Consider the following 22,463-nt stretch of genomic DNA (forward strand, 5'->3'; position numbering starts at 1 on the left):
CCCCTCCCCTCTCCCCTCTCTCTCCTTCTCTCTTGCTGCCATGCTTCCTGCTATGATAATTGATAATGGACTGAACCTCTGAACTGTAAGCAAGCCCAATAAAGTGAACATTCACCTTAAAAATCAATGTGACCTCTGACTCACAGCTGAAATAAAAAAATGGGTGGGGGAGGGACGACTATTTATGGGGAGTGTCAGAATGGGGTCTAACATGTAATGAAGCTTGCAGTTTATTAGCTAACAATTAAGTCCTGTGTCATCAATCCACGCGGGAATGATGAAGGCCTGTCAATGTCAGACTGCAGTGTGAGGCTTATTCACATATTTAAGGGGCTTCTCCCAACACATTCGACTGTATTCACCATGCTCCCACTGCCTTTGTGGGTGTTTACCCTGTGTTGGGCACTATGCAAAGCATTTCCATCCACCACTCACTCTATCTAGAGAGGAAACTGAAGTGTTGGTGGGGAGAGATAAGTCCCTGCAGGTGATGTGGCCAGCAAGCAGGGTTCCTGACTGGAATCTGAACCCAGCCTACCTGTCCGGCTCTGTAGCTCAAGCACTTAGCACGATCTAGGTTTCCTGATTGGGTCAGTGACCTAGTTCTTCAAGTTTTTCAGTTTGCACCGAGTCAGAAAGCAGAATCAGATAGCAGACCCACCTGTGGGCCTAAGGGGAATGATGTAGGCCATAATGTATGGTGAACCACAGCGCTGCAACCTCTTGGCAGCCCCGTGGTCTCCCTCTCCTAAGTCACATGTACAGCTACCTGTTGCCAAGTGCCCTCCCCCCCCCCCCCCCCCCCCGCCCCGGCTCTGCAGTGTATCATTTGGGTGTTGCCATGCGTTCTTCTTAAATAATGCACAAGCTTTGTCAGGTCACTCGGCTCAAACTCTCCTGTGTCTCCTCATCAACTACAGACTGGAACGCACACTCCTTAGCTGGTACCTGAAACTCTCAAAGACCTGATCCTCCCCAGCCCTCCTCCAGCTTATGTCACACCAAGTATCAAGCCACGTCTCATAGCGCACGAGCACAACAGCTGGCTTGCCTGACCCTTCCCCACATGCGCATGCCCTTTCGTGGTGTTCTGTGTCCCAGTTCCCAGCCAAAGACCCAGGCCTCAGGGGTTGTACAATAAGGGGCTATGAGATGCTTGCCAATTAGAATAACTATACAAGTCCTGCTGTCCCTTCTCCTTGACCTGACACAAATTTGTTTATCCCCTTGAGGTCTAGATTGAGTGGTACATTCCTGGGTCTTTCAAAGGACTTTGGCTTGCCTTCATCAAACCTTGCCTTCCCTCTCTCTCCACCTGAAGGTTTCCCTCACAGTAAGTTCCCAGTGCCTGTCCCTTGACAACTCTGGATGGAAATGGTCTTAGGTTGAGGTCTCTATCCTGCCCATCTCAGGCGCCTGGAACATCATTGCTATTAGATCGGGGATTTGTTTATTGCTTGACTGAATGAGCAAATTGTACCGGGATATCCAACTGCAAGACTAACATCCCTGTGTTCCCTGGAGCTTCCCTCACAGAAAACAGGGAAAGACTATGCAGAGGCGGAGCAGGAAGTCAGGAAAGGTGGCTTCAGCCGGAAGACATGGTTTGACGCTTGCGCAGCTGCTTCCCGGCTTGTGGAACCTTGTCCAGGTGATCTGCTTGTGAACTTCAGTTTCTTTTTTATGCAGGAGAACAACATTAGACGTAGCTGTCCATATATCTACTCAAGGCTCCGTCACCTGTTTCAAATCTGTGGTTTGGAGCCAGCTGTGTCTTCTCTGGGCCACTTTCTTTTTCTGTGAATTAAGTATAGTCCACGGCATGCACCATGCAGGCTTCTTGCGATGGCTCAGCGGGTTAATGCACGGGAAGCCTTGAACCTCCGCTCTCTCTATATAGGCGAAAACAATATTCATCTAACACTGAATGAGGAACACAGAATAGAGCAGCACAGAACAGGCAGCGTCTGTCACATCATCAACACAGGAGTTCTTAAAGGGGACAAGGGAGCGAAAGGAAAGTCAATGAGCTAATGATCATAATCGTTTCAGACTGTGCTAGGTTTATCTGTGATGAGTGGTGAGAACTCAGCATCATGTGGGGGCCTTTGTTAGATCCGGAACTCCGGAGTGTTGTAAGGAGTCACAGGCTACAGTTAGAAAAGAATGTTTCTTCATTGGAAAGAGGGAAAGGAGGGAGTAGGAGGGGAGAGGAGGAGGAGGGAGAGGAGGAAAGGGAGAAGGGGGAAGAAAAGAGGAAAGAGGAGGGGGAGGACAACGAGCAAGATGGGAAGGAGGAGGGGAGGAGAGAGAGGGGAAGAAGGGGAGGAGAGGGAGGAACAATCTTTGATGGAGGTTGGGCTTCTCATTGTTCCATAAATGCTGCCTCCCAGGTCTCCTCTTCTTATGTGTGTGACAGTCTCAGCTCTGTGTGTGCCCTTTGAAAGGGGGATTTATGGTTACCTGAGGTCACATAATCCTAACATCAGAGGCAGCGCATCCATGCTGACTGTGAAAATAACACAATTCAATGGATGCTCCAGTCTACCTTTGGACAGCAGGGCCAGGATTCCTGGGAGGTTTCCCGGATCTTAAAATGCAGGAGCAGCCTTCAGGCAGCCTGCTCGCTCCTGCACGCTGAGAGTGGCTCGCAGCAGGAAGATTGGCACTTGGTGGAGTACGCTTCAGGTGCTTAAAATAGATCAACTGTGTCATTAGACTACTCAGAGCAGTCATCTCATTGGCTCGGCTGGTGAGGGCAAGTGATGGCAGCCCGTGGAGAAAGGCCTTTGCTTTGCACAAAATTAAGCAGATGCAAGGGAGCAGCTCTAGAAGATTCTGCCAGGATGGAGGGGGAGTCGGCGGGGAGTGGGTGGGGCTGGTCACCAGTGCAGAAGCAGTGGGGAGCCTGCCTCTATGTGCCCCTTGTCTGGTTTGGGTTCCCCTGGAATTTCTGAGGTTAACAGTTAACTGTGCTCTCAGGCAGACACGGACCAATGTGTGATGTTGAGTCTGGTGTCTTCCTGCCTCCCTAGCATCCTCCACTGTTCCGGCCACTTCGGCCTGGGCACACAGGGAACCACTGTCCTCTCAGCACATGATGCTTCTGTAGAGCCCTAAGCAGGTTCTAGCAGAGCACTGCTCTGATCTCTTGAAGTCCACATAGCCTGAATCAGATAGGCCAGCAGCTCACTGTGCTTAGTGTCGCTTCCTGAGTCTGAGATGAGCCCACCTCAGCAGCCTCTCCTTCCTTGATAGGGGAATTATGGTCAAGGATGAGGCACAGTCATCTGTCTTTATCAAAAAAGCTTAACAGAGCGTATGGGCTTTTCATCAGCCAGTTCATTCCTCAGATGTCTTCTGAGCGGCCTCTGTGTAACAAGCACTGTGCTTTGCTTTCTTCGAACTTCCCCATGGGGGTGTGGGGAATTATGCTATTCTAGAAAGGCCCCAGGTAGCTAGGTGAGATCCCTGTTGTTTCCTCCCAGGACACAGTCCTGGCAGGTGTCTTCCTGAGCTGACACAGAGCTCACACTGTGACTGGAAGTCCTCAGCTGGACCAGGTATGTTTTCTATGTCACGACAAAAATGGAACAACCATCAAAGAAGCCCCCAGAGGATGCCTTTCAGGCATTGGGAACCACTGATCCAAAATAGTCCTCTTTGCTCTTGGTCCTATTTTCTACTACCAGGTTCCCTGGAAGCCAAAGCTGACCTCCAGAAGACATAGTGGACCCTGCCTTTGCTCAAATGCATGTAACAGGATAATATATCCACCTCTGGGTGTAGGTCAGCTAAGGAAGTAGGGCTCACAGTGGGGTCTGCTCCCTTCAAGGGAATTTTAATGCGTGGTGGGAGGTAGGGTGTTCATCTACCAACTTCAGGCAGAATCTAGCAGTTCAGAGAGATCCACCTGCCTCTGTCTCCTGGGTTCTGGGCTTAAAGGCATGCACCATCACCTGACTCTAGTTTTGTTTTTTAAGCATCATGGACCAGCTTTGGGTTCTCCATGGGATGAGGTGTTTCTCCCCATTTGATGCTCTATAGGTCATCTGCTAGACTGGGCTATAAAATCCAGGGTCATAGAGGTAAAGTAACATAGAAATACTAAAGTGACAGGAAGTGGGGGTCAATGTGGCTAAATAGACTTTTATACATACAGCATACCTGAATTATAAATCCTACTGACTGGCTATGTTGGGGGAATGGGGGAAGCGGTGCTTTGCAACCTTCGAGTTTGTTTTGTTTTTTTTTCTTGTTTTTTTTCCAGACAGGATATCTCTGTGTAACCTTGGCTGTCTGGGAACTCACCAAGCTGGCCTCGAACTCAGAGATCCAACTTCCTCTGCTTCCTGGGTACTGGGATTAAAGGCATGTGCCACCACCACTTGACTTGGCTCTAGTTTTGTTTTTGAGATAAGCTCGAAATCCCAATTTTGAGATGAGTTAATAATTCACATTTATTAAAATCCAGTCCAGGGAAAACCCAGCATGCTGTCCACCAGAGGCTCATTGTACTTGCTTGTGTGGTCCATGAAAGCAGACTACACCAGTTACATTTAGTGTCTGCTACCAGAATCATGCCTGGTGCCAGCTGAGTTTTTAGCAAATAATATTTGAATGAGTACATTGTCCAGTTTTGATTACCCTTTTGAACATGACCAGGAATTAGGCAAACTGGAAACCAAGACCATGCCTGTAAATTTTATTACAATACTGTAGTTGCATAATGTCCTGAGTCTGTCTCTGTCTCTGTCTCTGTGTGTGTGTGTGTGTGTGTGTGTGTGTGTGTGTGTGTGTGATGAGTGCTCAGCAAACTGAGTGTGAATATGCTTAGCCACTTTTGGTCTTCCCCTATTTGAGATTCCTCACCCCCTCCTTCCCTTTCTGTCCCTTCCATTCTTCCTTGCTCCTTCCCTCCTTTTCTCCCCCAACTCCTATTTTTTCTTCCCTCCCTCTCTCCCTCCATCCCTCATTCACTCCCTCCATCTATCCATCCCTCCCTTTTTTTTCTTTCTAAGACAAAATCACAAGTATCCCAGGCTGGCCTTGGTGGCTCTGTAGCTGAGGATGACCTTGAACAATTGATCCCCCTTCCTCTACCTCTTGAGCGCTGTGATTAGAGGTGCTGCCTCCACCCCAGTTTATGCCGGGATCCAACCCAGAGTCTCTTGGGTATAGTCAAGCACTCTGCCAGCGGAGCTCTATCTCCAGCCAGGAGGGTGACATTGCTGGTCACGAGTGGCACAGGGAGTGTTAAACCATCAACCCTGGAGGGAGAACTTAGGTGACACTAGTATTTTAGATCACCTGTCAGCTCTGGGGGCTGGCTGCTATTTGGAGAAACCTACCTACAGGGAGCGCTTCCTTTGGAGGGCTGCCCCTGGCAGACATGGCCCTGGGGGTTGACTTGAGTCTTCCCCCCATTCCTGTCTGGAGATCTCAAGGCTTGGTTTATCAGAACATGGCCTGATTTGCAGAAAACCGTTTTGTAGATATCAAGTTCAAATGAGGTCATGTGAGTGGCCCTATTCCAGTATGACTGGTGTCCTTACCAGAGGAGAAAATCTAGACAGAAACACAGGCAAGAATTGGAAGGTCTGAAGAGAAACAAGAAGATGTCTAGGTATAGACCAGGAGCTTTCTGGAACCTCAGACTATCAAAGGAAACTCACTGAGTTAAGGCCTTGACTTTGGACTTGTGGTCTCAAGAACTATAAAGCAATTAAACTCTGTTGTTCAAAACACTCAGCATGTAATACTTGGTTGTGGAAACCCTAGTGAAATAACTTACTCATTTTATAATCACTTGTTATGGGCTGGATATCCCTTTAGGCAACTACAGACTTAACTATTACTTTAAAAATATTTATTTTACTTTTATGTATATGAGTATTTTGCCTGTGTTGCATGTATATGCGCAATGTGAGTGCCTGGTGCCCTCAGAGGTCAGAAGAAAGCATAAGGTCCTCTGGAACTGGAGTTATGGATGGTTGTGAACTACCACGTGGTTGCTAGGAATGGAACCAAGGCCTTCAGCGAGAGCAACAAGTGCTCTTAATTGCTGTGCCATCTCCTTAACACCCAGGCTTATTTATTCACAACACCTCTATGAGAAATCCTGTTAATACTCCATGCCCCCTTGATTATCATCAAAGAAGGAAGTTGGTATAGAAAGCAGGCAATTTACTTAAGATACACAGTAAGTAAGGGACAAGGATGAGTTTAAAATAAAAAAAATTCAGTCCAGTGTCCCCTTAAGAACTACAGGATGACAATTTAATCAGCAAACTACCCAGGGTTGGAGTTGCTTACACACTTCTGGTTGTTTTCTGTTCATTTACAATGGAATCTGGTGCATGTTGGTTGAGGGCCAGGGGTTGACCATTCACGACAGCAGATGCTATCTCAGCCAGATGAAGCATTGCCAGACAGGGAAGTCGGGATTCAGAACTCTGAAATCGCTTCCTTTCTACAAGCCAAGTGCTCTTGAAATCACACTATGATTCCTCAGAGATGTGTGCTGTTCATTTTGGGTGATTTAAAAATGGTTATTTACATTATTTCTCTAGGTCCTCTCAGGTAATCATTGTCAACAACTGCTTCATTGTATAGGAAGCAATTCGATTGTCATTTGCTTCACTCTATGTTGTAAATGGCGTCTTCTCTTAAGGAAGGCTTAGGACACGGGATGCAGGGAATGGCATCAGCAGAGACATTGCTACCTGTTCTGGAGTCCACACTGACTTCCTTTGTCTTCCACCTCTCTTCCTATTCTGCTGTGAGCCCTGTGAGGCTGTGGGTGAATGGCTGTTACAGCCTGTCAACTGCTTTTCCTATCCTATGGCTTCTAGTGGGACTGGGCCACTATGGTGAATCCGAGAGCAGATAATGATATTCCTTTCCCTGGCTACTTCCCTAGAACTGGGTTGGTTGCTCTCTGAGAGCCAAGAAGGGCAGGCTCGGATAGGTAGTGCCTACCCAGCACCTAGATGAACCTTCTGGTTCCTTCCTTCTGCTCTTCAGGCCAGGGGCCATCATGACAGGGTTGGGAAGTGGGTGCCATAACTAGGCTCCCTCCCCTGGGCTAATTCTTATTTTTCTGCATGTTTCCCACATATCTGGGAAAAAGCTTTCTCTCATATCCCTATAAAGTGCCCTTCTAGCCCCTGCCAGAAGCCCAGCTGTGAGAATCCTCCTCTGTTTTTATCCCCACACCACAAATAGGTGGCATGTTGCATGGTCTATTTTCTGAAGGATCTTTCTCTCCTTATTTCTATCTTCTAACCACCACAAACCCTGGCCTCATACCTTTTCTGAACCAAGACAATGTGTGTGTCAACCACATAGGATTCTTACTTTCTATCTGCTCTCTATAGCTTAAGCCAAATACAATGCTGGGTTAAACATCTTCCTGAATAATATGGCTTCATTTATATACAAAAGCCCCCATACTGGCTACTGTAATGATGAAACCATCCTTCTGAAATGACCATCAGTCTGAGAGCTTGGCTTCTATGGCACCATCAGTTCAGAACCTTGCCTGACTCAACGGCCAACCTCAGATTCACCCCTGTTCATTGACACCCACCTCCCATGAGCATTTCATTTGGTTCTCTCAAGAACTCTGACCTTTTCTGCATCTTACCGATCACATTCTAGATTATGATCTGTTATGTCCGAGATCATGAAAATCCTGAGCTGGAATCTAGGGAGCCATACTCCAAAGCACAGTTTCTTCCAGCCAGTAACTTTATTGTGGGGTTAAATAATTTCTGAATACCCTTTCCAACAAAAAGAAAAGTTAGCATGCACAGAGGGCATGGTCTGTGGTGGGCAGGATGCTCATCCCACCTTGAGTATGACCCATCCCTAAGTTTCCTACATAAGAAATCATAGCATTTAGGATCTGTGGAAGCACTGAGTATATTATTACTCCAGTGAGTACTATGGTACTTTATGGGACATGAAACTGACTCTGGTGTCCAGGTCTCCAAGCACACTGGGGATCAACTCTGTCTCTTCAAGTTTTGGAACTCCTCGTTATCAACACGAGAACTTCAGCAAACAATAAAATATTGTTGCTTGAGTGTGTACAGTTGGTATCCGTGACTCTAGACTGAGACAGCAACTGGTCTAGGTTCATGAAAATCCCAGAGTGTGTCATTGCCACAGGCTGCATGCCACAGCCCATGTGGCATTGGGTATTTGCAGAGATGGGCCCCATGCAGGGACCACATGCGTGAGTACAGAGTGGCAGAGAACAACAGTCTCTGAGCCTGTGAACATCTACTGTGGAGATATTAGCTGGAATGAGATCTGGGAAAGCAGCTTTGGAAGGTGGAGAGTAGGCAGAGGGGCTGGTGTGATATGGAGAGGACTTTCTGAACAGCGAAGGTCAGAGGAGCAAGCTCTCAGTGGGATGAAAGAGGCAAACATAAGAAGGGCACAGAGGAGGGATGGGTCTGGGTCACGTGACACGCAGCAGAAGGCCACACAGAAAGCGAATATGGGGGAACAACTGAGGGATGGGACAGATCAGTTAGGAGATGCTTCAGTGGGGCAGGTGACAAATGACCCCTGGCATTAGACTTAAATGACCCATGTGTAGAAGGAAAGAAGACAGATGATGGAGATGGCCCTAAGAGCCCCAGAGCCTCGAAGCTCAGTCTCTCCTCTAGCATACAACATTTAAACTTGGGGTTGCAACACATATGAGACCGTGTAACAATGCAGGGGTTATGAAAAAATTGGCAACGGTGAAAGGTTTCTGAGTGCTCTGTGGACATAGATGAATTCAAAATCAAATGAACTTGGTGTTTTGGCAGGTCTCGGCTGGGCTGTGTCACATGACCTCACTGAGGGTGCTGCTACACCACGTGGTGCCAACAAACACCACCCCAAACACCTGGATGAAAATTCGAGCTACTGCATGTTCAGAACAGTAGTGTTTTCACCGTACTTGCTCATGTTTTTTGCTGTTATAAAAACCTAATAGTTTAGTCATGGAAAACAAAGGCTTTTCTACTGCTTAAACTGTCATTCTTCAGCAGGCAAATGCTACATTTGTATATTCGTTCAGATTGCATTGGGTTAGAACAATTGCTTCTAAGAACTGCTATGTGAGCTGTTGACTTTACTTTCATAGAAAACTGTTCAATGAATTTCGGCTTCGGATTAGGACAGAATTTTCAACAATTTCTCAGATGGCCCTAAACATATTTCTGCCATTTTGTTCTGTGCATTTACATGACATGGTGTTTTCAGAATTGATGATTATAAAACCAAAACCAAAACATCGGTTAAACTCTGAAAATGCCACGGGTATTCTATGCCCTGCTGTATCAAATAGTCAACCAAGATTTTAATTAGTTAAGCAAAAGTAAATGATCATATATCATGGCAGCATGCAAATTTACTTCAGTTATCGATATGTAGTAAATGTATAGTACTTAGATATCAAGGAATTATTTCAAAATTAATTTCTTTATAATTTATTATCAGCAAATATTTGATTTCTTTTGAACATTATTTTCTGGTTTATTTATTTTATTATTTTGTGTGGATGAGTGTTTTATCTGCATGGACATATGTGCCCCACATGCATGGCGAATGCCACAGGCGCTAGAAGAGGAGATCAGACTCGCAGGAACTGGAATTACAGACAGCTGTGAGCTGCCATGTGGTGCTGGGAACCAAAATCTGTAAGAACTGCTGAGCCATTTCTTCATTCCCCAGATATTTGATCTCTGCACCTTTTTATAAAGCTACACACCTGGAACTGTGTAAATATTTACTGGACAGAAAGGGATGACAAGTGGAAAGGTTTAGGGAATCCTGAGCTAGGTGGTCTCTTCCATTCCCCTCATTGGTTCTGAGTGGGGAGCCCACCTGGTGCGACCTTTTGGTCCACCGCCTCCCCCGGCCTCAGAATCACTCTTCTTCCAAATGCCTTGCTAATGCTCATCACACCGAGAGAAGCAAGGATCCAGATAATGCTGAAATCTACACTCAGTAACGAGTGGCTGAGCACTGTCCTGTTTCGTAGAGTGTGGAGCAACTTTCTTGTTAATAAGCATAGTTTTGTACATGGTTATGGAACCCGTCCTTGTCATTCCATATAACCCTCCTCCAGGTATGCTTCTCAATTCGTTGGGAAGGGGTGACACCCGAGAGGACTGCTTGCTAACATTCCAAAGTTAATGTAGTGGTGACAGTGACCCCAATGATGGCCAGAGTAAAGACGGCTGATAATCACCTGTTGCTGACATGTCAGCTGTGCCCACAGACAAGCACGTCAACTAAGTGTTTTACACAAAGGCGTAACATGTAGATTCCATTCCAACTTATATTTCTGCAGATGAAGCAACATGTTGAAGACCACACCATTACTAAGATGAGAGAGGCCACCTAAACTGGGACCCTCGGAGGCAAAGTAAGCTCCCCCCTCCCTTTCTTCCTCTCCCCCCTCCCTTTCTTCCTCTCCCTCCCCCTCTCCCCCTCTCTCCCTCCTCCCCTCTCCCCTTCTTTTCTCCCCTTCTTTTCTCTCTCTTTCTCAGCAGATCCTCACTTTGTAACTCATGCTGGCCTAGAATTTACCAGGTAGCCCAGACTGCCTTTGAACTCAGGGAACTCCTCCTGCCTCAGCCACCAGATATCTAGGATAACAGTCCATTTGTCACAACAGCTGGCTGTCGCTGCTCTTACAGTTAGTTGCCTCCAAACCGCAGCCCTGTGTTCTCCAGGTGACCTGATTAGAAGTTGAGCAATAAGTTATAGTTTGCCCAAATTTCGATGTTGGCGCCTGAACCACTGACTAGTCAAATACAGTTCACATTCCAGAACCTTTCGAAGTCCAACAATTAAATAAATGGCTTGAGATGACCAAATACCAATAGTAATGTCTCATCTACGAAGCTGGAACCACCCACCTCACAGCTTCAGTGGGAGTTTCTGTGTGGGGCTTAGCAGTGCCCAGGTTGGTAACTGGCATGTGGACCCCTTAACTGGTATTGGAATTAACACTGTGAATTGGCGCTGTGTGAATAGGATTATTTCACATCTAAAAGGAGAACATTTTTGATCACATCAGACGAGCCAAGGGCCTCCTGCCAGTCTTCTGCTCTGTGGCCCTATGACCTTGTTACTCTATGAGGTCTGATTTTGATTCTCTCCATCTGCAAGGTCTCCTTGTTGAGATGAAGCTCAATGATAAAGCCCAGTTCTCAGGCCCTGAGACTCCCCATAGGGTGCTCCAGCTACTGAGCATTCCTCTCTATTGGATGCTTGGGGGCTCCCAAGGTTGTCCTGGTTATTTTATTGATCACTTCCCAGCATGACTGTAAACTTAACATCCCCTAATATTACATTGATCATTATTTCAAAGGAAGGAAGAAAAGACAGGATGAAGGGAAACCTGGTTTGGGGTTTTTGGGGTTTTTGTTTTTTTGTTTTTTTCAGTCTGAAATACTCAGTGTTGCTAATAGAACAAACATTTCTTAAGATTCTAGAACAACAAAAAGGCAGAGTCAGTTGCTTATCGCCTTTCTTAGTTCCTTCTCATCTATCAGTTACTGGGAAAGACTCCCATAAACAAAAATCCCCCCCTAGATAGAGCAAGGAATGGCAGGCGATCCACACCTTAATTTTTCTGAAGCACACAGATGCAAACATACGGCCCTCCAGTGACAGGGTTGACAGGGCTTGTCCCCACCCACTTCCCAAGTCTGGTATGAAGCCAGAACATCATTTCAGACTGTCAGCTAAGAGGAAAAATTCTCTGGTTATAAGAGGGGAAGGGAGTCCAGCCTCACTCGCTTGCTTAACACAGCTATGTGATACACAAAGGAAGACGGCAGAGACGTGAGTCACACAAATGCGTAGTAAATAAATACATTTCGTTTCCATCCCAGCGGCTGTGCAGCCTCTCTGTGCCAAGGCCTTGAAGTGGAGGGAGAGTCAGGAAGTAGTGGGGCTCGCCTCACTCAGGTGCTGACCCCCCCCCTTCACCCCGCCCTTACTGCCAAGCTCTAGCTTTTGAAGAAAGACCTCGTCAATTCTTGATCAGAAAGGTCTCCGGCGTATCCCTCCAGATCTCATAGCCGAGCAATCTGAGATGCAGAGTTGGGACTAAGCCCAAAAGTCAGAACCTCCAATTGGGAATGCTCGCAGGACTCTTCTGGTTCAACAGAGCCAGCCAGTGACATTTGAACACAATTATGCCCTCCTAGGGTATTGCCTGGGTCACATTAACCCATCCAGGACCTTCCTGGGTTGCTTGAGTACATTTCATGGTAGCTAGGACCCTAAATGTCTGGCCCAGGTTCTGCAGGGCAGTTATTGCTTCTGCCGTGACAGAGCTGTTGCTCAAAGGGTTTGCCACTTCCTCTCGTTCTCCTGTAGGCTAAGCAGCCTCCAGGTAGGTGGGGAATCAGCCTGGACCACTGAGGGAACAGAAGCTAAATCTTTCTTCCGGACCCAAAGGTGGCTTCGTGAGGATTTGTTTATCAAATCGCTCTTTGCTATCCCAGGTCCGCCCAGGCCCGCCCACGGCCTCTTTGCTCTTCTCGGGACAAGCAGGGCCTCCATGGATTTCCAGATGTGGGCACGGAGGTCTCCTGGGAGCCCCCCACAGTCAGACAATGGCCACACTACTGCTTCTTAGGCCTTTCCAGGCACAGCTAGGAGACAGCAGTTTTCCCGACAGAGGAAACTGGCGCCGCTGATTAAACATTAGCAAAATCATGAGGAAAAGGCAGACCCCAAAGCTCTCCCTGTGCCAGGGAGCTCCGAAAGCAACCGAAGGAGGGAGTCCGGGCGTCAGGTGTCCCCGCAGATACCGGCTTCCTTCCTCTTTCCAGGCAGCCCGGGTGCAGGCTCCTGAACCTCCCGCCCCCACCCCTGTTCCCATGGCAAAGGAGAGGAGGATCCACTTACTGCTCGTGTTCATGGTGATGCCTTTGCTCTGGGTCGTTCATTCAATACGGAGGAGGCCCCGGTTGCTTTTTAAATCTTGTGTTCTCCTGGCCTCACTCATCACCTAGGGGTGAAAAGGCAGAGCAGGGCCAGCTGTGTATCCTCAGGTGCGCTCTCCCCCTGCTGGCCCCTCCGTCTGGGCTGGAGCCGCTGGCCTTTAAGGCTAGTGGACGAACAGGGCAGGTGAACAGGGAGGAGGGGCAGGCGAGGAGGACTCAGGTGCCTGGTCCTCAGCACCTGGGACCCGAACCCTGGGTAGTAGCGAGGCTGGCAGCGCTGGCTCGTGCGCACCCCGCGTTATCCTAGCCGGCAGGCTGCGGAGCCCGAAGGGGGTGTGGACCACAGGGAGGCAGGGCGGAGGCAGCGCGTCCCCGCCCGGCCTCGGGAGCAGCGACCCGCCCCGGGACCCACCTCTTGGCCAGTTTTGGGAGCCAGAGGCCCCTGCCCCGGCCCCTGCAAGCGGCTCATGAATCCCGCGGGTCGTCTGGGGTCTGGGATGCCAAGGCGAGCCAGGCGAAACCTGAGAGCTCGCCATCCATGATGTGGGCTCGCAGCTTGGCAGCGCGGGGGGCGCGGCCGCTCGCTGCTGCCACCTGCTGGACGCGCCGGCGCGTGTCTGAGGCTCCGCCCTGCAGGGCTTTTTGCCTGAGTGCTGGGGGTGGTGGGGGAAAAAAGAAAAAAGAAAAAGGGGGGGGGCAGTCCGGGAGGAGGTATGGGGGGTAGGGTGGACCTGGGTCCTAGGGGTGAGCCTACATAAGGAAGGAAAGTTATCACTGGGAGGACTTAGAGGGAGAGACTGGCTTTGGAGGAGATGAACTCCCACCTCAGCCCAGGGCTGACAAGCTGGGTGCAGTTTAGCCTTGCGTAGGTCCCTACTGAACTGTATCCTGTGGCCGCTGGGTCAGTGAATGGGATGCTCAGGTAGCCTTTATCCTTCCGACTTGGGTCCCCATTCCCCTACTTGTTCTCTTGATTCCTGGGATCACTAGATTAATTTGCTCTAATAGCCTACCTCCCGTGTCTCACTAGAAATGTTCACTGTATGAAAAAAAAAAGGGGGTCTTCTCAGTAGGCCTCCTCCATCAGGGCCTGGCACAGTAGGTGTCAGCTAAGCGTTGCTGACAAAAATGACCCTTGTCTTATGTGACCCTAATATGGCACAACCCTAATTGTGGAAGGTCTAAGCATCTTCACCCCGTTGCTCTCTCCCTTCTGAGGAAGACAGCAGGTATATTGCCTGGGCCACCTTAGCTTTTGTACAGCCAACTTTACCTCGAGTTATTATTATTGTTGTTGTTGTTATAGCAATTAGCTGTCATGGCTATTTTTTGAATTTTTGGGGTGACAACTGACCAAAATATAGTGGAGGCTCTTCACATTCCTATGACAGCTGACTTTGGCACCTTCTCAGCCTCATTTATGCTTATCAAAATGCAACGACTTAGCAGACTAGGAGACCATATATACCATCCTAGTCCACACAGTGACTCTGGAAGGGGCATGTATGGACTCAGAAAACTGAATATCCATATTCTCAGAGTTCTCAGTTCTAGAGCACAGCATCTTGTTGGCAGACCTGACCCTTCTAGGTTAACTAGAAGTTCCGTGTAAGGATAACCTCATGCACTTGAGTCTGGGGTCTCTGGTTAAGGTGAAGTAAGTGCCTTCTTAACCCTCTAACGAAGACATCTTATAGATAAATATAATGTCTGTATCCCATAAAGCCGAGACTATTGATACGCCCTAAATGCAAGGCATGGTAGTGGCTGAAGACCCTTTAGATAAACTGAATTACCAATGAATTCCAAATTCACTTTCATAGTGTATCATGATCGTCTTTTCCGCTGAGATGGGGTGAAGATAGTTCCAGCCTTCTCACAGAGGTTCGTAGAATCATTTATGTGTGTAGCAGGTTTTCAGATACAGGCAGAAGGTATAGACATCTAGGATCTGGGTTGGTTCCCTTAGCAAGCACTTCAGTAGGTATGCCAGAAGCATTTAAGATACATCATTGTGTTGAAAAGGGCAGAGGCCTGGAATATCTTTGAAATCATAGTAAGTGATTAATAAACTCCTAAGCTCTTCTCTAAGATTTCTCTGGAGACTGCTACAGATTTAGACCAGGATTCCTTATTCAATCCTAGATTATCTTATTAGGTTCTAATTCTTAGAGAAAAGTTATATTCCCCCCCGCCCCCTCCCCGAGAGAAAGTTCAGATGAACAAGATGTATAAAAATAACCAAACTACATCCATTTATTGTTATTCAAAACTTTAATAAAAAATTATAGAGCAAACTCAAATAAAAGAACGGTGTATATCCCTTCCTCCAGTCACTCAACAGTAATAATATGGGATGTTTATTCTGTGCCTGCCTTCCTGCCAATCTTGGAGGGATACAGTAGTTAGGAGGACAGACAGGTCCTCTACACTCACGTAGCATCAGCTGGGCTTAGGGACAAGAGAGAAGATGACAGTTAACGACGTACAGCTTAAATCAGGTAAGCCTGCTTGCTGGCAGCCTGGTTAGGAGCTCAAGGCCTGTTTTTAACCCAGATGATTGGGTCTCCCAGGTGCATGTCATTTCCTAGCTGTGTGACTTCCAACAAGATAATCTCTATGAGTGCCGACTTCTTCATCTGTAAAATGGGTACAATGACTGTAGCGCTCTATCAAATAATGGGATGCATGGAAGTTCCGTTGTAGACTGATCCTTAGTGACACTCTTCACCCTCACCTGTCCAAAGTGACAATCCTGTTATCGCCTAGACAGCCCCTGTCGAACCTCTTCATGCCTTAAAACTTTCCAATGACATGGAGCTTAGCTAACCTGTTGTTCTACTCTGGGATTCTTTCTACAACACATCCTTCTGGTGGCTGCTGAACTCTGTCCTTAGGAGAGACCACTGGGCAGTTGATCCCTATAAAAGATCCAAGAAGCTTCCATGTGAGAACAATATTACTTTCATGGTTTTAAAGCTAGAAAGAAAGGTTGTGGGTTTTATTTTTTTTTCCCCAAAGTGCTCCCTATTTTCCCTATGAGGCCAAAAGGATGTTCACAGCAATCTGGGGTAGCAGGAAAGACGGGAGGAAGTGGGGGGTGGCGACCTGTGGCTGTAGAAGTCATCAGAGGATCAGAGTCATGGCTCTCTCTGGTCCAGAGCCCGGGGTTGACAGCTATAGAGCAGGGAGCCCTTTGTTTGGAAGTTTGTTTTGAACTTTGACGCTCCAGATGGTCACAAACAAGTCCCACTTGGAAACAGGTTTCCGCTTGTTGAAAAGCCCTGCGACAACATCGCCAGGAGAGCACTTTTCTGTCTTCATTACAAGGAGGAGGATGCCAGCTCGGCCAAGCTTCACCCATGGCCGTTGCCTGGATCTCTGAGGCTGTTGTGGGGCTGCCCATGATGCAGCTCCTATTTATGGGTGCTCATCCTTACTGACCTCACGGTCCCAACCAGAGCCATGTCTGTCTCTCCTCTTCACCTTCTGCCCACACCCTCTCCCAATGTGTTATTATTATTTAGATAACACAGTCTCGAACCCCTACCTTTCCTTTGTTCCTACCCCCACCAACCTGTTGCACTCTGGGCTTCTCTCCACCATATCTGCCCACGCCTCACCGTTCGTTCTTGTGTATGGTGAATGTGTGCTCATTCACCCTCACCTTCACACAAGTATAGGAACCGGGGAGGAGTGTTTGTAATTTAACGGCTGCCACCTCTACATACTGGAGCACCTTGCTAAGAGGGAGAAGTTCTAATCTTACTTTTGAAAAATAGTGTGTAGTAACATATGGAGCACAGGAGCCTTGGTTTGGAAGGATGTGAACAGTGCATCTGGAATATTCTTTGCAGTAATGCATACATGTGGACATACATGCTGTATGTACCATATAATGAGATATAGAATACACCTAATGCATCACATGAAGGGATCCAATTATCTTAGTAAGGGTTTTATAGCTGTGAAGAGACACCATGACCACGGCAACTCTTCTGAAGGAAAACATTTAATTGGGGCTGGTTTACAGGTTCAGAGGTTCAGTCCATTATCATCATGGTGGGAACATGGCAGTGTGCAGACAAATATGATGCTGGGGAAGGAGCTGAGAGTTCTACATCTTGATCTGACAGCAGACGGTAACTGTGCCATCGTGGGAGTACTTTGAACCTAGAATATATAGAGCAAATAATAGAACAACGTCAAAGCCCACCTTTACAGTGAGACACTTCCTCCTATAAGACCATACTTCCCCAATAGTGCCACTGTTTATGGCCAAGGATTCGGACACATGCATCTGTCGGGTCCATTCCTACTCAAGCCACCACAAACTATCCCCCCACAAATGGGTCCTATGTAGATGCCACATCCACACGCAGCTGGCAATCTCTGTCTGAGATTCAGCTGACTGCAGGTGAGAAATATCTGAAGAAGATTATTGTGTTCATATTGAATGCGTCTAGGCTTTTCCCGTCACTACTCAAGGGATATGGTAGAAAACTACTTACAGAGCATTGCTCTGTGTTGGATATTATAGGTAGTCTAAAGACGACAGAAAGTATGCCTGATGGTGTGCACGGGTTATATGCACATATTATTGGTGTTATATATATAAAGGGCTTGTGCAGCTGAGATTTTGGACATTCTTAAACCCATCCCCTGCTGATTCTGAGGGGCAACTGTTTAACTGTGTGTGTGTGATGCACTGTAAAAGGCTCAGATGGATACATTCCCAACTATCCAGCCCTTGAATGAATGGACTTTTCTTTATTATGTAGGTTTAGCAAAATTACTCGTCTAAATACAACATGGAAAAGATTTTGGCCCACATTTGCTTTAATTTGTTTACTCAATAACCTTTAACTGAGCATCTATTCTGTCGGGAGGCTTGATGAAGACAGCGAGTTAGTATGTGACAGACTTAAGATCAGGGTCTGCAAGACAGGTGAGGAGCTGCTCTCCCCAGCCGGGTGATTCTGAGGCTAAAGAAGGAGCAAGGACAGTCATCCTCTGAGTTCCTTGGAACTGGAGGGAGGTAACATACACAGAGCTAAGGAACCTGCCTTAGCCAGGGTTTCGACTGCTGTGAGGAGACACCGTGATCACAGCAACTCTTATAAAGGAAAACATTTAGCTGGGGCTGGATTACAGTTTCAGAGGTTCAGTCCGTTGTCATCAAGCCGGGAAGCATGACAGCGTGCAGATAGACAGAATGGCGCAGGAGAAGGAGCTGAGAGCTCTACATCTGGATCAGCCGGCAGCAGGAAGTGAGAGTGACACTGGGCCTGGCTTGAGCTTCTGAAATCTCAAAACCCACCTGCATTGACAAACTTCCTTCCAACAAGGCCACACCTCCTAATAGTGCCACTCCCTCTGGGCCTATAGGAGCCATTATTATTTAAACCACCGCAGGGCCAAAGGTCACAGACCAGAGAGAAGATGCATCTGAAGTCACTGATGAAAGAAGTGACAAGGATACCAATGATGCTGACAAGCCAGAACTAAGGGGCCTGGGATCCAAGTTGTTCTGTTGGTGTAGGAGGGCAGAGATCACGAATGTTCAGTCTTCGTGGTGAAGGCAGTAAAAAGAAAGAGACCGTGGGATAAGATGCTCTGGCTGCTATTCCAGCTATGCGGCTTTAGGCCACACCTCTCAAACGCATAGGTTCCTCACACATAAAATGAAGATTCCATTAAGACTCGACTCGTTGTGAGCATCCATAGCAATGACAGAGACACAGTTTGGTCCAGAGTTACTCACAAGTGACTGCTTGCTACTTTCAACTGCCATTAGCCTTGGAGCAAACCTCGTTGACTTGTTATATGGGCCCAAGTCTCCATATTTATAACAGGAGGATTGTACCAGAGACTTCCTGAAGCCTGATCTTGGCTGGAGAGTGCTCTGTTGGAGCTGGACAGATGTGACCATTTTCCAAGGTCATGTGGGGATCTTTAATCTCCTAGGGCACTGCTGAGACCCAGACCCTGGGCAGATCAAGATCTTCAGGGGACAGCTTTCTGCTTACTGCTCCCTAGCCCCATGTCAGTTCCCTCCCCCAGGCCTGTCCTCTTCCCCACCTCTGTGGAATTGGCAGGACTTGGCCCTGTTGTCCTGGCTGGAACAGCTATGCTTTTCCTCTGGTTCCTCACATTGTTTTTGTGGAGCTTTGTTGAAAATAAAATCAAAGTAGTTTCCAAGATGTCCGTAAGGCTTCTGGGGGCTTGTGGGGGGAAGTGGGAGAGGGGGGACAAAGGGTTGCCTCAGAGAATTGAGGGTGACCACATGGCCTTCAGTCAGAAGTCCCCACTGCAGGATTCTGCTGAGGTCTTGTAGGTATGTCCTTTCAGGGCCCAGAGCTCCTTCCTGATTCTCACTCTTCTAGCAGAAGGAAGGAGCTGCGGTACAGCCAACTGGGGGATACACACTAGGGAGAGCCAAGTGCGGAGCACAGGCCTGTTACTCCCTTGTCTGCCTGTGGTTCAGCTTTCCCATAATAGACTCTGAGGGGACATCAGGAAACATCCTGCTCCACCCCTCCAGGTTGCAGGTTGAGAGTGTACGTCTTACATTTTACTCAGCATCTCCCTTGCCTCCCACTCCCCTGCAGGCAGAGCCCATGGCTGCTGTGCTTACCTTCCGTAATGGTGGTCGTGTCTTCAAGATCTTCTCAAGTCCCATGTTTTCCTTGAGTCCCTCCTTATAGCATCTTTAGCACTGACCACCCTGGGCTTCCGGTGGGTGTCTCCATCTTGGGAGCTCTGTGCCCACTACTCTCGTATTGGTTTGCTCATCTTCTGTGTCAGCGAAGCTGGTGCCTCCTCATTCTCTTTGCCCTGGTTAAAGTGACAGAAGCAGGCAGCCTGCACTGTGTCTTTGGTTAGAGAGATCAGTGGTTCCCACACTAGGCAGACTTGTCCGTTACTCCTTGATGTTCACTATAAGTTAGTTCTTAGACCCTCTTCCCCAGGTTTACCCTGTTCTTCTTTGCATACTTGCTCTTTCACATCTGAGTTCTGTCTCTGGAAGTGGAAGATAAGGTCTTCCACGGAAACCATTAGACTTCTGGGGATGCACACCTCCCCACATCACTTAGGGTTACAAATGGGTCTCCACTTCTACCCTGAAGGGAAGCACAATATTGTCTTGTATAAGAAGAAAGAATGAGGACTCAGAACATATGGATTGTGGGTTCTCCTTTATTTCCTAGCTATTTAACTCTGGGAAACAAATGGATTTTCTTTGTCTTGGTCTATTCAAGTATAATGAATAACAGAACTTTTTTCTATGGTGGTATAATTTTCTCTTTTCTGCGTATGTCTCAAGGTTGATCCAGGAGTAAAATGAAAACCCTGTCTCGTAAGTTAAAGCATATGCAAAGTTGGTTGTAGTCCCTGTACTGGCTAGTTTTGTGTCAACTTGACACAGGCTGGAGTAATCTCAGAGAAAGGAGCTTCAGTTGGGGAAATGCCTCCACGAGATCCAGCTGTAAGGTATTTTCTCAATTAGTGATCAAGGGGGAAAGGCCCCTTGTGGGTGGGACCATCTCTGGACTGGTAGTCTTGGATTCTATAAGAGAGCAGGCTGAGCAAGCCAGGGGAGGCAAGCCAGTAAGTAACATCCCTCCATGGCCTCTGCATCAGCTCCTGCTTCCTGACCTGCTTGAGTTCCAGTCCTGACATCCTTTGGTGATCAACAGCAATGTGGAAGTGTAAGCTGAATAAACCCTTTCCTCCCCAACTTGCTTGTTGGTAATGATGTTTGTGCAGGAATAGAAACTCTGACTAAGACAGTCCCCTTTCCCTTCTATCGGTATAGATAAATGCTTCAGGCTTAGAATTAACACAGAATCATGAACAGGGAGATCCCAGGCATGGAAAAAGGGTCCCAGAAGTCAGTGCCATGCATGTACTAGTTTTATTCCTAGGAAGACCCTGCGTGGAGCGGCACGTTGTGTTCTTGGTGTGCTATGAGCCATGCCAGTGTGCCCTGTGATTTCTGCAAGGGGATCGAACCCCTGTGTGTGAGAGCACAGCACACGTTTAACTCTCAGAGCCCCAGAGATGTAGGATGTGAGCACCGTGGGAGCTCAGGGGCTCTTCCAGTGGTTCCTCCTCTGGAACACATCATACAGGGTCTGAAAGGCAGGAGGGCTGGTCATGCACTGAGCTCTTGATGGAAGCGGTGATCAGGATGGATCTTCCACAGCAAGGTCACCACTCAGTGCTGAGAAAGGTCTGCAACTGCTGCAGCTCTTTTTTGATAACACTGCATTAAGAGTTGAGTCTTGGGGCTGGAGAGATGGCTCAGTGGTTAAGAGCACTGACTGCTCTTCCAGAGGTCCTGAGTTCAATTCCCAGCCACCACATGGTGGCTCCCAACCATCTGTAATGGGATCTGACGCCCTCTTCTGGTGTGTGTCTGAAGACAGCTACAGTGTGCTCGTATAAATAAAAAGTAAGTAAATTAAAAAAAAAAAAAGAGTTGAGTCTTCCATCAAATCTTTTTCTGATCCATCATTTTGCCCCTGAATTAGATATCACTTTCAAACATAGCTGCTTCCTTCCATGAGCTAACCTTACTTTGGTGTTTTGGATTGAAGGTGTTCACTAAGGCTGAATCTGTATTCCAGCCAGTGGGATTAAAGGTGTGTGCTAAGCTTGAGCCAAATCCCAACTAGAAACAGGATTTCTAGTTTAAACAGTACAATCTCTGTGTTCACGGTGTGATCGAACATCCTGCAACACCGCCATACAACACCATGACCAAAAGTAACATGGAAGGAAGAGTCTACCTGTATCTTACACTATCTGGTAGCAACCTGCTACTGAAGGAAGTCAGGGCAGGGACTCAAGTTGGATAGGAACCTGCAGGCAGAACTGATGCAGAGCCCATGGAGGAGGGCTGGTTATTGGCTTATTTCTCATGGTTTGCTCAGCCCAATTTCTTATGGAGTCCAGGACCTGGACCAGTTCCGGGGGTTGGGTGAGTGGGGAGCACGTACTATAAGCTAAGCTCTGCCACATTAATAATTAAGAAAATGTACCAAGGCTTCCCCAAAGGCCAAATGTAGTAGGGGAATTTTCTCAGTTAGGTTTCCTCCTCCAAAATGAATCTAGCTTATGTGAAGTTAACAGAAAATTAGCTAGCACAGGTGGCTGGGTGGTTAAGAGCATTGGCTGTCCCAGAGGACCCAGGTTCAATTCCCAAAACCTTCTTGGTGGCTGACAACTGCCTGTTAGTCCAGTTTCAGATGATCTAATGCTTTCTTCTGGCCTTTGCAGACATTGGGCATGAAAGCAGTGCACAGACATCCATTCAGGCAAAAATACCTTTAAAAAAAAATTGGAAGCATTCTAAACTATAAATACATAAAAAAATATTGGAAAATTTGTACATAAAATACATAAAAAAATTGGAAGCATTCTAAACTATAATTCATACAGCTCATGTTGAGGAGCATTACAGGCAACTGGAAAAATAAGGTG

The 22,463-nt window shown here is 47.4% G+C and overlaps 1 protein-coding gene across 5 annotated transcripts in view; it reads right to left on the bottom strand.

Moving 5' to 3' along the window:
• Positions 1–13,560, bottom strand: part of Ablim3 (actin binding LIM protein family member 3) — a 119,301-nt gene extending 105,741 nt beyond the window's left edge. For 3 of the 5 annotated variants that reach the window (XM_021150362.2, XM_021150359.2, XM_029471983.1), the window contains exons 1-2: positions 13,387–13,534; positions 12,937–13,039 (exon numbers count right to left, since the gene is read on the bottom strand). In XM_021150362.2, the coding sequence (XP_021006021.1) occupies positions 12,937–12,949 (13 nt within the window). In that variant the 5' untranslated portion in view covers positions 12,950–13,039; positions 13,387–13,534. Of the gene's footprint in view, positions 1–12,936; positions 13,363–13,386 lie in introns of those variants that run through there. The other 2 variants (XM_029471982.1, XM_029471984.1) reach the window with 2 other exon arrangements.
• Between the last annotated feature and the right edge of the window lie 8,903 nt (positions 13,561–22,463).

Source organism: Mus caroli, chromosome 18 (genome assembly GCF_900094665.2).
Source record: "Mus caroli chromosome 18, CAROLI_EIJ_v1.1, whole genome shotgun sequence".
NCBI classification, from domain to species: Eukaryota; Metazoa; Chordata; class Mammalia; order Rodentia; family Muridae; genus Mus; species Mus caroli.